This window comes from Palaemon carinicauda, chromosome 38, assembly GCF_036898095.1.
Source record: "Palaemon carinicauda isolate YSFRI2023 chromosome 38, ASM3689809v2, whole genome shotgun sequence".
Classification (NCBI taxonomy): Eukaryota; Metazoa; Arthropoda; class Malacostraca; order Decapoda; family Palaemonidae; genus Palaemon; species Palaemon carinicauda.
In genome coordinates this window covers 14,039,970-14,056,469 of record NC_090762.1, presented here as the reverse complement: position 1 = coordinate 14,056,469, position 16,500 = coordinate 14,039,970, and the positions used below count along the sequence as shown (strand labels likewise).

The window sequence follows — 16,500 nt, the reverse complement described above, 5'->3', positions numbered from 1 at the left end:
ATATCTGTTGTGATAGTAACAGTGTCACTTAGTTGCTGCCTATTGCACTCACTAAGCAGGAACGAAAATAACATCAAAATTATATACACGAACCAAACCCAAAATAGGCAGCAAACCTAAGTAAACCAACTGTAGAACTAACACTAAATATGCCAAATAATCCAGGAGCAATATTTCAGCTACCTGTATTGTTAAGTTAAGGCAATAGTAATGGCTATCAGCTATCTATAGAATTAGTTAAGTATGTGAGAGTAACTGAAAAAGAGCAATTACTATTACACTTTATGCAAATATGATCTATAAGCTTTTTTAAGCTTAAATTCTTGAGAGCGCATCACACAGAATATTGGGTTGTTATACTGGCCATAACACACCTACCCCCATACCGCCACACCTACCAGCTGCACCCGTCAAAATAATGATATAATCAGTAAATGTAATTCTGAAAGTTGTAATTAAAGTTATGTGCATGTAACATTAAGATGAATATACTCTAAATATTTATCTATTAAAAAACCTGTATGACATGCCCATACGGTCCAGAGATTGAGAATACTGTATATGAATTTTTTAAATATACAGTAAGTACTGTACTGTTCAGTTTACAGAAAATACAAGTACTTGAAGAACAAGCTGGAAACAGGATTTGTACTGTACAGTATATTTAAAGTTTTATATTTTTCAAGTTTTTTAACATACACAACAAGTTATAAGGTTTATATCATGTATGACCTTCCCTTTGACTTTATAGTGAAAGGTGATACACTATCAGTGGCTGTAAAGGGTAATCTAACTTTAACTAAGTTTTATGAAGGTAGGTGAAAAATAGTCAACTATAGTGTTGGTGTAGTTTTTCAATAATTCTTATCTTACTAAACAATTTTGTGCTTAGCATTTGTTTTATGAATATGAGAAAAATATTGACAGGTAATGTTATTTTTTCAGAGGGAATAATCTATATTAAGCTTTTCATTTGTGATTCCTTTTCCAAAATTATTTTACATTCATCGGACTTCTATTCAATCAGTTTTCCTTGTAATGCTAAATGTGGAAGTTTGAAATCAACACATTTCCAACCAAAGCAGTACAAATGAAGCATGAAATAAGTTTCAAAGATCTTTAATGGTCGAGTATAGGAGTAATATCCTAATCATGTCTCTTCTATCATAGATTTATAATTGAATGAAATAGATGCCTTAACATGCTTCTTTCTTTCTTGTTTTTTTTAGGAGTTAGGATTGTGTGAGGTCCCAAAAGACTTTCCTATTAAAGAATAGAACAGGGAATCCTATACAATATCAAATACCAAAGAAATATTTTCTTCCCTGCTCCATGGCCGCTGCATCAACATGCAAAGCACAGATGGTATAAGGAAGAGCCATGGTTATATGGTTATTGAATCCATCACAGTACCTCCAATACTGTAATTCATTAGACAACTGATAATGTGTCTATTATTAGTATTGGAGATAATACTACAGTACCTGGGTGATTGTATCCTTCCACCCAGCCTCCATCGTTCTCTTCATCGACCATTACCCCTCCGCCATTTACTACACTGAGGGGTTTGGACTAGCACTGTTGATCTGAAAGATGCTAATTGGCATGATGCTATAGCTCCCCACTTTTAATCATACCTATGCATTTGCCTTGGGAGGGGTTCATACAAGTTCAAAGTGATGCCTTTCGGCCTCAATATAACCACTAGGGTGTTCATATAACTAGCAAAGTCAGTAATCAAACATTTACTATTGCCAAGTTTAGGTCATTAGTACTAGCTAGTCTCGGCAGAAGCAAAAGAATTATGCCCTGTGTATAAAATTTTTTAAAAAATGTAGTTTTGGGAGGTGCTTGGTGTTCCCCTCTCTACAGTTATGAAGGGATGAAGGACATACGAGTCTTACTCTGAATATGAAAGATGGTGGCTTGGCTCAAGCAAGCACCCAGGTAGTATTGATTACAGTGCTTTACAGTATTTTTATTGGTTCTTGGTGATGAATTGTCATTAATTGTCAGATTAATTTCAGTATTGGAGGGGTTGTGACAGGTTTAATGGAGCCTGAACACATATCTCTTCCTTATACTGTTTGAGTCTGTCTCTTGCATGTTGAAATACTGGCCCTGGAGCATGGTAGATAATGTATTTTTCTTTTGGTATTTTATGTTGTTTTGGATTTCATGTTCTAGCCGTTAACAGGAAAGTCATTAAAGACCAAATAGCACCTCCCAAAAAATAGGATTTTCCCCTTTCAAAGCCGTTTTTTTTTTTTTGGAAGACTGGTGTTGCATGAAATGCCTGTAATCATCCTGCTTTCATGTAAATTGAAGTAGGAAAAATATAAAAACAGCTATGGGAAAAATTAAGATAACCTGTAATTTTTTCATTCTCATTTTCTAAAATCTAGGTATTTTTCAGTTATATATTCTTAGCATTACCTTGTCTATTTTATTGGTATAATGAAACATTTTTATGAAAGTCCAATCCAGCAGTGAAAAATTTGGAAGAGTAAACAGTCATGCAAAACATAAGAGTTCAGAGACTTCTGAATGCTGACATATATTTTATGAGTAAATTACAGTACTAATCATCACTTTCAGCTACTGTATTTCTATTTCAAAATAGTAACCCCATTTTTTAACATGAAACAAAAACTAAGTCATTCAAGACTGGACCATATACAGAATATACAAGATTCTGTTTTAAATGCTATTAGGGAATCTTAATCATCACCATCCAACAAACTCTGTTTGCATATAGAGATTAAGTAATTTTTTTTATGAAGGCATTGTGATTGGTATGAAACTTTAATGTAAAATTACCACCAGAAATTTATACAAGCCTATTCCCTTTCATGGTATCTATTTTTCTTTCAATTCATATTGCTCTTGTAAAATTTTGTTGTTCCAAAAATTAAACCTAAGTCATGGCCTATATTTAAACTAATGTTTAGAGCTGAAGTGTTTTGTATAATAGGCCATAAATAACTGAATTTTGGTATATGTTATTTAAAAACAAAGTCAAGCAACAAATGTCTCATCTTTTTAAAATCTTGAGAATAAGGCCGTCATAATGCTGGATTGAAAAATATTCTGGGTATTTTTTTTATCTAATCACAGGTCTGTTCACAGGCCTCTTCTCATTAATGAACATACTTTATGTAGCAGCACAGGCAGTACCAGTACTTTATTAAAATAATTTATGGCACGACATGAAAATAAGTTTGTATATTGTACTATACTGTACAGTACTTGGCGTATACAGTAAAGAAATGAGCAGTGTACTTTATTGTCAAATAGAAATTCAAGACTCCTCTGGGTAGGGTGTGAAATAAGAATAAGATAATTAATCTTTTTAACGTAACTATGATGATAATAAACTGATAAAAAGCAATAAATATAGTCAACAAATACGAAGCAATCTTCTAAATTTAGCACAAAAAGCTCATAGCACTTATATGGGATTTATATTCTTTTGAAATACAATACATAGCTAAAAAGCATAGCATCAAGATCTAGTTGTTTGAGAAGGTAGGTCATAATCGTATGGTCTTTAATAAGTATAGAAATATTTCAGTCCTTGATTCTTGTTTCCCCACAATAAAAGTCTGGTATGTACATAAGTTGTTTTTTAATTTACTGTACTACCAAATAATATAATTTATAAGATTCTTTTTCAATCTGCAAATGGTGATGATTATTGATAACTGCAAAATAATTAGAAACAATGTTGATCATAAGTCCCATTCAAAATAAGTAGTCAGAATTTAATAATTAAGTACTTTATCTGATTACTGGCTTTAATAACATATTGCTTAAATTTGGGGTAACAAGAACTATTTTTTTCAGACCACAACAACGTTTATCAATTTCAAAGTGAAAAGAAAACTGAGATTTCTAAAAGGTTCTGTGCAACACTATTTTGAAATCATGTGAGCTACAGCTTATGATGAAACGAGTCTCAGATATTCATAACCATGCAGTACCTTAATCCTTGGTTTTCTACGCTTAGGTTTCTGTTGAGTTTCACTGTTTTCCTGAAAATTTTTCTTTCCATGAGAAAATTCTAAAGAGCCTACACATTCAATACTTTAAATGTAGGTGTTCTTAGATGATTTTACAATTCCTGTTAGCATTATTAATTAAAAGAGTCCTTCAACTCCAAAAGAAAGATATGAAATACTAATAAGTTTTAAAAAGTAAATTTACTTTATAACAACTGTATTGATATACTACATCTATGTTGCACCAGCAATATCACTCAAATTATTTTGTTAACGCTACACTACCACATGAATGAAAATTACGAGAATTATGACAAAAAGAAACCCATATTTTTAAATAGCTTTGTTAAACACCTTAAAAAGAGTCAAATAATCCTGAATTATCACATGTGAAAATAAATGTTACTTCATTCACAAACAATAAAAGTTTACTTACCATTTCTAAGATTTCATCCTTATACTTTGGTACTTTTCTTTCTATTCCGTCTTCATCCTCCTCGTCTTCCTCCTCATCTTCGTCATCCTCTTCCTCCGAGTACTCTTCATCAGAATATTCATCCTCATCAGAGTATTCTTCTCCTTCAGGAGGAGGTGTAAATTGCTTGAGAGGACGAGGAGCTGAAAAAAAAAAATTGAACCAGTCAAATTGTTTTGAGGCAGTTATTCATGAAATTGAATATGATATATAATCATGGAACACATTAAAAGCATTCAAATTCCAGCACTAGCAACTAAAGCAGCAAGTAATGTCCACAGAATACAGTTTTCTATTCTGATGATCACCATTCTCTTAAAGAAAATTACAACTGTCCAGATACTAAAAAAAAACTTAGAAGTGAATTTTAGTTAACTTTCATGGTAAATTATTAACAACTACATATTTAATAAACCTTATCAAGATTTTGTCACGGAGATAAAACCAATGATATATAATTCCCAACACCTTACTTGTTAAAGGATACACAAGATCTCTCTCTGAGTGGCTTTTATCTAATTTTACAAGATCCTACCACACTCTGAGACCGAACAACAAGGAAAACGTCCAGGATGACCAATCTCATGAGAACGCAAACTTTCAGGAGAGTCTTTTCTCTTTTTCGGGAGCGAGAGGGAAGTGGGGCGTGCATTATTGAGAATAGCCCCTTCGGAAACAAACCTTGGTATGTGACACTTTTTCCCTTGTGTTTGGTCTCACATAGCCTAGATCAATTTGTGACAATGCAGATGTAAACAAATGAAGTAAATAGCACACCTATAGGAACAGTAAAGAGGGATCCTCATCTGGGTCTCTCAGCAGAGGCACCTTGGTGGTCATCCAGCTCTTTCTCCAGGAATTTCCTCACATGAAATGAGTGGCTTAACTTGTTAGTTGTTGTCTTTCACATAATTTGAATTGGGCTTTTGCTTAGCCATAGGTAAAGATGGTTTCTGGGAAAGAAACAAATGCCAGGAGGTGCTGTGATGGGTTCAATAGAGGGGAACCAATAGCTCTCCCTTGTACTCAGCTAATCAGTACCTTGAACGTTGATATATTGGCCTCAGGGGAAGGTAGGCATTACCTCTTTGGTATATCATGTAGTATTGGACTCGCTATTCCAGCCTTTACAGGAAAGTCCTTGGGGTCCACACAACACTCAGGAAAATTAGGTTTTTCTTTTGTCAAAATCACATTTTTATGATTAAAATCCTAATTCTTATTTTCTGGCATACCAACATGGTCTGGTTAAATATCCTGGCATGGATACTACCCTTTCACTATGCAAAATCTCCAACTTGTTTCACTTTGACACAAAAATCAAAATTAGGGAGAGAAGCTGATGGAAAAAAACTGAAGTACTTTAATCTAGGGAATACAAATGAAGGTCCTAGATAATATTTAAGAGCATCTCCCATTCTGTAATAAAGTATTTATGTTATGTGTTGTGCATGGCCTTCACAGAAAATGAAAAATTAAACTAATGACAAAAACATATCCACAATGAAGGATGTAAAAAGAAAAAAATACAATGAATGAAGTGCAGTAATGCATTTCATATAAACATATTCAAAATTATATTAAAATTTTAGCTCCATCTAGTTTATGTTGTAAAAAATAAATTTTTTTTTGCCTTCTTTCTGTAGGACTTATTTAATCTCTTGTATTACAAGTAAATTAGTAAGTGAATGTTGTCAATTTACTGTTTCCAGATTAATTTTGCATTGTTGACAGCAACCATATCTGCATAATTATGCTTGAAAATATCAATAGCAAATTCAAGCTGAGGCTTTGAGGTTATTGGGAAAATAATCTGAGCTTAATATTTGATACAAAAATTTGTGTGGTCTTTGAAGTGAAACAGGAAGATAAAATATGCAGGGATGAATCTGAACCCAATGAAATGACTCGGGAAGCCATTACCTGTAAAAGTCTCATGATTTTCTCTTCAAGTTTAACTGTGTACATCTTTATGGTATCAGATAATGGAGGGTGAAAAATAAAAGAACTAACATGCAGTATACATTAAATACTTCAAAAAAAATTCATAAAGTAGTCAGATTTTTACTGATACTCACCTTTTTCATCGTCGTCATTTTGCATTTCCATCTTCCTAAACATGGCAAGCACACTACGTGTTCTACGACAATCTACCTCATCCTCAAGGTTATCGGTGCAACGAACATAGTTTGGATCTCGTCCAAGCTCTGTTTCCTCCACATCAACACCCTAGAGAGGCAGTGGCAATAGCAATTGATTAAAAATCTACATGAGTCAAAAATTATGACACAGTAAGAATGAGCAAACAATGATATTTTAAAAGGACTTGTTATAATCAGGATGGGTGATTCCAGGTCACAAGATGGAGATGGTCATCTGACTAAAAATTATGCAGATGTTAGTTATTTTTGCTAATCTAATAATCTGAAAAAGGAATTTTAGGGATAAGGTTATTGAGTATTATATTGTTAGAAAGAAGTACCATTAGTAAAAAAAAAGTACCTGGTGTGCCAGAAAAAATATAACAAAATTAGTATGGCATGAAATTTGTACAAATCACAAAATACCGTACACAATTCAGTATTAAAATTCAAGTTTGAAAAGCCAAAATTTTTCTGAAAAAAGACAAGGTTTAAGGCAAAGCCATAGATGATAGAAAAATGCCACATTTACATTCAGGTATAAATGAGGAGCTTAAGAACAGGCTGAAAAAACAATGAATATCACATTAGGTTTTTTTTTTTACGTAAAATTGTACTTTGCAAATTAAACTGATCTTCCTGTAGAATTTTGTACGATATGAAAGGCCTTATTAACTAGACACTCATAATGACAGTAGAAAAAATAAGGAGGAAAGTCAGAAAAATATAAATAGTATGAGAAAAAGTAGAACAAAATCAAGTGAAATGAAAAGGTACTAATTAGTTGTGAGAAAACTCCAGAGGGATGAAACACAATTGGAAGTGATAATGGAAACAGGATAGATGGAAGGGAAAGGGAAAGGAAGCTCTACGAACAAAGACAAACAAAAAAAGGATAACAAAAGGAATGAGGTCAGTTGAAGGAGAAAGATGTGATGCTAGAGCACCAGTAAGCTTGATTAAAAATAAAAATACTCGGTGAAAAAAATATCTTACTCTTTCCGCTTGACAAGCATCAAAGTTTCCACTACCTACAATACAAAATCCAAGATAATTTCCATTTGATGAATTTGTCACTTGTGGCATGCTGAAAGTTGTCCTGCTCTGACATTTAAAATTCCTGTGGAAATAGTTCCTACCAAACATTTGATACTCTTTAGTGTTAATAATAGTGTATCGTGAAAGATGTCTATATTAACAAGGCATATTTTTTTTTTTTTAGAATTTTTCATGAAATGATGAGCAAAGTACAAAAAATTATTATGACTATGCAGTTAACATCTTTAGGAAAAATGTCATAATTTGTTGAAATTTGAAGAAATTTTATTAATGACTAAATTTCTTTATAAGTAATGAAAGTGATTTGAAGCAATTGTATTCTCGACAATAAATTTCCTTATATGTAACAAGAATCTAGAAGCACTTACGTAAGATTGTGAGTCTATTGCCGACTTAACTAATGGTTTAGTAATTAACTTGTCTACTCACTATGAAATTCTTTACCAGAATGGATAAATATACTGGTTTAGATATAATAGGAATCCATATTCCCATCATGGTTATTAAAAACAAGTATCCCATCAAACAAAAATAAGAAAAAAGCAATGCAAGCATAATCTGATAATTAAAAAATGCTCAAAAAATATTTTTACTGTCCTTCAGTACAAAAATAAAAAAATATGACAAAATGTGGAAATAAAAGGAATGACCCTGGGGTAAGGTTACATGAGGTTCATGCCCTGACTGCATTCTTGTCAAGGGTTTCATCATAATTTGTCAAGAAGATAAGCATACTTCCTTTTTCAAATAAGAATTGTGGAAGAGATCATGAAAGTTACAATAACTGAAATGGTAAATGCTGTTTATTCAGGAATTAGAAATGTACAAAACTTTATTTGAAGTTTGAGAGTAAAGAAATAAGAGTTTATTTATGTGGAAGTTGGATGAGGCCGTAATGGGGCCTGTCCGTTAGTTGAAATAAACTATAGTCAAGAGATATACAATTATGAGTAATTCCCGATAGATCAGGGCTTCATCGTTCTGATATAATACTCCAGCATGTATCTTTTGATTCCTATGTAAGAAGTGATGATTTAAACTTGCCTTGCAGGGATTATGCTTATCAGAATCTATTATGATGCTGAAGTAATCTGTTATTAGAAACATACATATTAATCCACTCGAATCCACAATCTCAACTGAGACTTTGCCAACCATTGTTTTTTATTAAAAGACTTGCTTAAAGTTAAAAGATCGTTGGAATATTTTTGTTACATTCTTGATATTGATATAAAAAATTTACAGCTACTTTCCTCAAATTAAAAGAAAAAAAACCTTTGTCAGCATTTACATCTCAGTTGTGTAGTGGATTGGCCCAGTTAGAATACAGTAGAGAGGCAAACTTACACAGAAAAAAAGACAGATGTAAGACAAACATATTGGGCCATATACAGTCTACACTTCTCAAAGACAAAACAAAAAACTACGAAATGTAACGGGTACAGGGATGAGACAGTCCGGAGGGTCATGTATAAAAAGAACTCAAATGACCACCAAAAAATTACCCGAAGCCTGCACACCGCACAGTTAATTGCCATGCAACGTCTAGGCACAGGTGCCTGTAACTCATCTTCAACCTTTTCATCATCCCTTGGGGGGGTGAAGCGGAAAACTTTCTTCTTATTCTTCTCTGCCTCTTTCACCCGTTCCTCGTATGTTGCAAAGAACTTAAACTTGTTTTGAATGCTACTGCATTCTATATGCATTTTTTCTTCTTCTTCTCCATCCTCCTGTGAAAGCTGCGCTGCAAAATTGCGAATCTGTCTGCCCTGTAATGCATTCAGGATACTGTCAAGATGGGTTAACAGCTATTCTTTGCTCAACCTTGATGGTCAGCGGTGGTACGAGTGGTAGCTAATTTGGGAAGATGAACATATATCTTTACATGCAGGAGCTCAGCCACTTACATGTAATACATTTATAATGCTCATGGCTCTCTTGTAGATTTTATTATTTAAAAAGATACTATTCAATAAATAAAAAGAAAAGCAGTAATATATAGCACCATTTACCATAAAAAAGTGTCATATAATCTTAAATGGATGGAAATTAGATATGAATGTAGTTTTCGGAAATCTAAATACTCTTCAGTGTATGACTGTGTTTTTTTTAAATGTAAAACTGGTATGCAATGAGAATAATCAGTTGTCAAATGTTGACATAACTCACAGTTGTTTCATTTTTAAACTGATTATATAACTTAATGAATGCTGTTCTAGCCAAATATCTTGGCAAGTGGCTGCTATATTCATGTAAATCTCAAAGCACAGTGGTTTTAAAAATAAAGTACAGTGCATATAATCTGGATTTATCACAGTGTTGTACTCAAAGCATTGAGGGTACTCTATATAAGAGAGCTGAAAGCAAACACTATCAACAAAGGTTGCCAGTTTCATAATACAGTACTTAGTTATAAAATTTGTTTTTCAGCTTCAGTGGAAACACTCTTCCATACTGTATTCTGTAAACAAATCTGAATTATAAAAATTTCTGTAAGCTAGAACAGGCTAAGTATTTTTAATTTGTATCTTAAATTTTGTATCATGCATCTGAAATGTATTTTTTAGTTGCATACTGTTCATAAATATACACAGATTCCTTATGTCACTGTTTGTTGAGAAGGTGTGAAAAATTAAAAGTATTAGAAATCGATTAACAATAAACAAACATAACTTACGTCAACTGATAATCTGTTTTCTTTACGAGCTTCTGCTGTAGACCGAGAGCGTCTCAAGTGTGGCGGTTCATCATCTAGATTTGCTGCTGAATCAATTTGCTTAAAGAGATTACGAGCCCGACTTGCTGTTTCTGTTTAGATGATTGATAATCTTGTATAATTTCTAGATAATTATTATACATAAGAATGCTTCAAATTAACATGAAATTGGATTGCTGAAAATATTAATATAAAGTGTTTAGATATTTCAAGAGCTCCAAAAATCATTGTCTATAAAGATACAGTAGTTTGCAACATATTACAATACTCTTCAATTGAAATAAGATCATAGAGTAAGAAAACCAAAACAACTGGGTACTCAAATCTAATATAACTTAAGAAAGACTGCAAAAATAAATTTAATGGAAACTTCTCTGCAGTTAATTATTTCCCGTCAATGTAAAAAGTGAGAAGATGGAATTCTTGACAAAATCTTAACAGCACTTCCTATGAAATTTCTGATATGATATAGGTGATTGACCAAAATATAGTACACCATATCATCAGTGCTTTCATCATGATTATTCAAAGATAAATAAAATTACCTGTATATTTTCTATCTTAGCTTTATTAGTTTAACTTACCTGCTTCTTTGAATACTTCTTCCACCTCTTTACGTTCATCACTTGATTTTTTACTAGCAAGAATTTCTCCACTTTCGAATTTGTTCCTAATGTCACTAGCATCAGCAGCTCGTTCAAGTTTAATTTGCTGTTTCCTCTCTTTCCTCTCAAAGTCTATGGCATCTATATTTGCACCTTCGAAGTACTCTCGAGTTGTAATATTTTTGCCCTGGAAAAGGAGATGCAAAAGTTAGTATACATATTAAGATGTATATTATTTAGGATTATTTTCTTCATGTAACCTTATTATTCTGCTGATTTCAAAAATAGACCAATTCAGAATATTTGATTATTTTGAATATGTTATTGGTTGTGCTTATATAGAACAGTAGTTTATTACCTATAAGTAGATTATTCTGTAGATTTCAAAAATAGACCAATTCAGAATATTTGAGTATTTCGAATATTTTATTGGTTGTGCATATATACATAGTATTTTACAGTAGTTTATTACCTATATGTTGGACACAGCATCTTATTGGAAAACTCTGGCAGTAATGTGATGGCATTGTAAGCTATTGACATCTACAGTATGTCTCATAGTTGAAAGAAAGTACATGTACTGTAAATAACGGGAAGGGTATATGAACTTACGTATTATGCCGACTATGATATTTACTCATGTACATCTATTGCTCAGCAGTTGGCCCATCAAACAGTTTAGGGAGGGTTGGTCTTTTTTTAGAATAGTGGGAGAAAGTTGCATTGTGTTGTGTGTTAAGAAATTTAATTTTATCAAGATATACGTATTGACAATAAGAATATAACTTGGTTGTAATAATAATGGTAATGCCATTTTAGCTACAGACGGAAATTGTTGATAGTCGACTGTAAATTATGTCAGAAACTGAAAGGATAGATTACCTAATTATATGAAATTTATGATAATTTGTAATGTGTTTGGTGTGCAAGATTCTCCTGAATGATCAGACTTTTAGAGAGTATATATATATACATACATATATATATATATATATATATATATGTATATATATATATATATATATATGTATATATATATATAGATAGATATTCATATTTCTGTATATATAATTATGTGTAAATTGTATTTATCCCTTTCTGAATAGGGATACCTTAACATAGTGAAAGAGTTCTTGAATGACTGTGATCAGCAAAGCTGTGCTATTCAGGGCCATCCATACTAGGTTGGTTTGCTGTGAGTGATCAGATAAAATTCTCCCATCACCAACCTGCTGTTGGCTAAAATGATGATGAAAACTTGCCAAACCCAGACTTGAATAAGAACATCAATCCCATCTCCAGAATGTAGATCTGGGGTTGTTGAATCCCTTGATAGAGATTTAGCTAAAATAATGGCATTGTGCAAATTATTGGGCATGAAGTTGAACCCTAGCAAAACTCAAAGTATGATTGTAAGTAGGTCACGGATAGTGGGTCCTCAACATCCGGATCTCAGCATTGATAATGTTTCTTAACTTTGTATGACTCTTCTAAACTTTTAGGTGGGATTCTCGACAGCAAATTTACGTTTGAGAAACACATTAGGTCTGTGTCTTCTTCAGTTGCACAAAAAATTGGCCTATTGAGAGTGTCTTTTTAAGATTTTTGGTGATCAATCTATTCTAAAGATTTTTGGTGATCAATCTATTCTGAAGAAGTGTTTTAATTCTTTTATTCTACCTTGTTTCAAGCATTGCTCTTCTGTCTGGTCTTCAGCTGCTGATTTTCATCTTAATTTGTTGTACAGAAACTTGTGGTCTATTGAATTTCTTATTCCTGATCAAGATATTAATCTTGGGCACCGTCGTTCAATTAGTTCATTATGCATGTTGCTTAAGATTTTTTTATAATTTTGACCATCCTTTACATTCAGATCTTCACAGACTGTTCTATCCTGTTTGTAATACTTGACATGCAGTTAATTCTAATAGTCAGGCCTTCTCCATCAAGAGGCTCAGTACTACATAGTACTCTAGAATTTTTATTCCAGCTGTGACCAAGTTATGGAATGATCTTCCTAATCAGGTAGTTGAATCAGTAGAACTTCAAAGTTCAAACTTGCATCAAATATTTTTATGTTGAACAAACTGACATAAGTCTTTTTATAGCTTAATTATAAAATATCTGTATTAATGTTGTTAATGTTTTTAAAATATTTTATTTCAATTGTTCAGTACTGTACTTCTTATATTGTTTATTCATTTCCTTATATCCTTTCCTCACTGGGCTGTTCTTCTCTGTTGTAGCCCTTGGGTTTATAGCATCTTGTTTTTCCAACTAGCGTTGTAGCTTAGCTAGTAATAATGATAATAATAATAGTAATAATATCTGAGGCCTTTGTCCTACCCAAGATTAGAAACAGCTACTTTTGTTGTTGTTATACATCTCTTGAAATAAGTCCCATACAGTATATGTTTCATTTCAACATGAAAAACTGTTGATATACATTCGTTACTTGGAATATGACTGAAATGCTAGAACTTACATGGGCCATTAAGCCCCAGCTACCTTTTTTATGCTTCCATTTAATTTAAGGTTGAAACTAAGACACGAGCATCACTATGCCTTTATCTCTTGTTCAATTCACAACCTGCTATAACTCATTGTAAAATTTCACTCGAGTTTAGCAATTAATTAATCAAGGGCTCTTAAGATAGTTATTGAGAAAAAACAAGCAATAAAGTAAATAGTTATGCTATCAGTGTATGTGAAAAAATTGAGAATTTGATAAATAGGAAGGTGGCATGTGTAAGTCATTTATTTCGTTGCATTAATTTCTTCATTCATGTATTTTGGTGTTAAGTGGTGTTTAAATTATTGTTTACAACTTTATCAATGTACAGTATGCCATATAAAGTACCATTTATTCATTAGAACTTTTGCTCCTTTTCCATTTTTTTCTGGTGAGTGAAATGTATTTGGTAAGTCCTAAGTTCTGAAACCATTTAGGGGCATATACCAAGGTGCCCTTTATATGTGTGTGTGTCGATGTATGGTTGTATTGTATGTATTATATATATATATATATATATATATATATATATATATATATATATATATATATATATATATATATAAAGAAAGAGAGAGAGAGAGAGAGAGAGAGAGAGGAGAGAGAGAGAAGAGAGAGAGAGAGAGAGAGAGAGAGAGAGAGAGAGAGAGAGAGAGAGAGAGAGAGAGAATATACAGTATTGTATATATATATATATATATATATAGAGAGAGAGAGAGAGAGAGAGAGAGAGAGAGAGAGAGAGAGAGAGAGAGAGAGAGAGAGAGAGAGAATATACAGTATTGTATATATATATATATATATATATATATATATATATATATATAGAGAGAGAGAGAGAGAGAGAGAGAGAGAGAGAGAGAGAGAGAGAGAGAGAGAGAGAGAGAGAGAGAGAGAGAGAGAGAATATACAGTATTGTATATATATATATATATATATATATATATATATATATATATATAGATGTATGTATGTATATATATGTATGCATGTATATATATATATATATATATATATATATATATATAAATAAATATATATACAGAATATCTTCATTGTAGAATGATAGTCTCAAGGTTAACCTTTATTTCTACTCAGCTCTATGTTTCAAATCCTTGTCTGAGTAGAATTACTTATAAAAGGAATATCGTTATTGGTCTTAGATCATGCGGCAGAGCGAATTCTGTATTATGATGTATTTTGAAATATAAAAATCATGAGTGTTATCCCTTATATATATATATTCTAGAAAAACTTACCGCACATAACATCTGACGGAATTTTGCAACTTCTTCACGTCGTTTCCTGGCCATCATCTCCTTTCGCTTCTTAGCAGCTTTTAGTGATCTAATATCTTGCATGCCACTGAAGCTGGTCTGTTATTACAAAAGATAATTAGGGAGACTGCATAATCTGACTTCCCAGGCTCTAATTTAATCTTTAACATGGGAATCAGCAAACCTATTATCTCCTCTTTGAGGTAAATTATTCTTTTCTCATAAATGGAAGTTTCAGCAAGTAATGTTTATGGTTAATTATTCAGTGGCTACTGTAGTACATCGCAAAAGAGTCCCATTGTACTTTCTTGTAAGGTTTTGAGTGAAGTTTAAAGAAACTGTAAATGACTGTGCCATTATCATAGTATATATCTCTAGTCAGAAGTTATAAAAGTGATAATTAATCATGTTTAACTTTGAATAGGATATGCATTTTAGATTACATATTAAAAAACTTAATTCGGTAAAATATAAAATAATTAAGGTATAGAAACTTGACGTAAAAAGTGGACGATGACATGAAGACTTCATATGTAAAATTTGATAAGATTTTAATTTTGGACCCAGCTATTTTAAATTGAATGCATGGGAAGATTCAACTTGAATACAACTAAAGAAAACCTAAGATATTTAGGATCTAAGTGTAAAGGCAACTTACTGCTTTCACTTTCTTCCTGATCTTGGCCTGATCTGGGTTTTCAGGATCCTCTTCCTCCTCTTCTTCCTCCTCCTCCTCTTCCTCTTCCTCTTCTTCATCATATTCTCCAAGTTCCGAGTTCTCTACACCATAGTCATCTTCACCTCTGTTAAAAAAGTAAAGGTAGAAATAATTTAAACAACAATACTATTTCTATTATAAGATATCAGAGATGCCTAGAAAAAAAATGATGAAATAATTCAACATGATACTTGACCTTAACTTAAGTACGATACTTTAAATTGAGAAGTTATCAATAACTTCCCTGTAGTTGGCAAGAACTTGGTGAAACATAGATACAATTTGATATGCAATTTTGCTCCTTTAGTTATAAGTCAAGCCTTATTCATCTAGAATATAATGCATTACAATGCATGAAATATATCTTGGGTAGAGAGTATGTGCTGTCAAACTTGTGGCAAAATTAAAAAAATTTTGTGAAAGCAATGTACGTTAGTGCTGAACATCAAACACATTATCTACATTATTGGTTCAGTGTTTCCCTAAGGATAACAACTGTAGGTGAAATATCAGGCTAAGACAAAGTTGAACCTTTTTTGACTCCTTATTTTGAATGAAAACAATTGAATTTAGTGAATAAAACCAATTTGAATTTTAGTAATACATATCAAATACCTAAATCATAAAATTTATAGTGAGATTGTTTACTCAGAATGGTTGTGTTGAATATAATTCGTTGCAGTTGTATATATATATATATATATATATATATATATATATATATATATATATATATATACAGTATATATATATATATATATATATATATATACGTGTACATATATATATATATATATATATATATATACATATATATATACTGTATATATATATATATATATATACTGTATATATATATATATATATATATATATATATATATATATATATATATATATATACACACACATACACACAAACTATACAGTATACACTATATATTGTATAAACGCCTATATACAGTATATACAATATTTTAATGTATTATCATTAAAT

General features: G+C 31.7%; 1 protein-coding gene across 1 annotated transcript in view; it reads right to left on the bottom strand.

The window, feature by feature from the left end:
- Positions 1 to 16,500, bottom strand: part of LOC137630241 (titin homolog) — a 186,997-nt gene that overhangs the window by 20,166 nt on the left and 150,331 nt on the right. The window contains exons 28-34 of the mRNA XM_068361699.1: positions 15,445 to 15,589; positions 14,769 to 14,885; positions 10,977 to 11,184; positions 10,354 to 10,484; positions 9,182 to 9,445; positions 6,555 to 6,705; positions 4,438 to 4,619 (exon numbers count right to left, since the gene is read on the bottom strand). Coding sequence (XP_068217800.1) covers positions 4,438 to 4,619; positions 6,555 to 6,705; positions 9,182 to 9,445; positions 10,354 to 10,484; positions 10,977 to 11,184; positions 14,769 to 14,885; positions 15,445 to 15,589 — 1,198 coding nt within the window. The remainder of the gene's footprint in view (positions 1 to 4,437; positions 4,620 to 6,554; positions 6,706 to 9,181; positions 9,446 to 10,353; positions 10,485 to 10,976; positions 11,185 to 14,768; positions 14,886 to 15,444; positions 15,590 to 16,500) is intronic.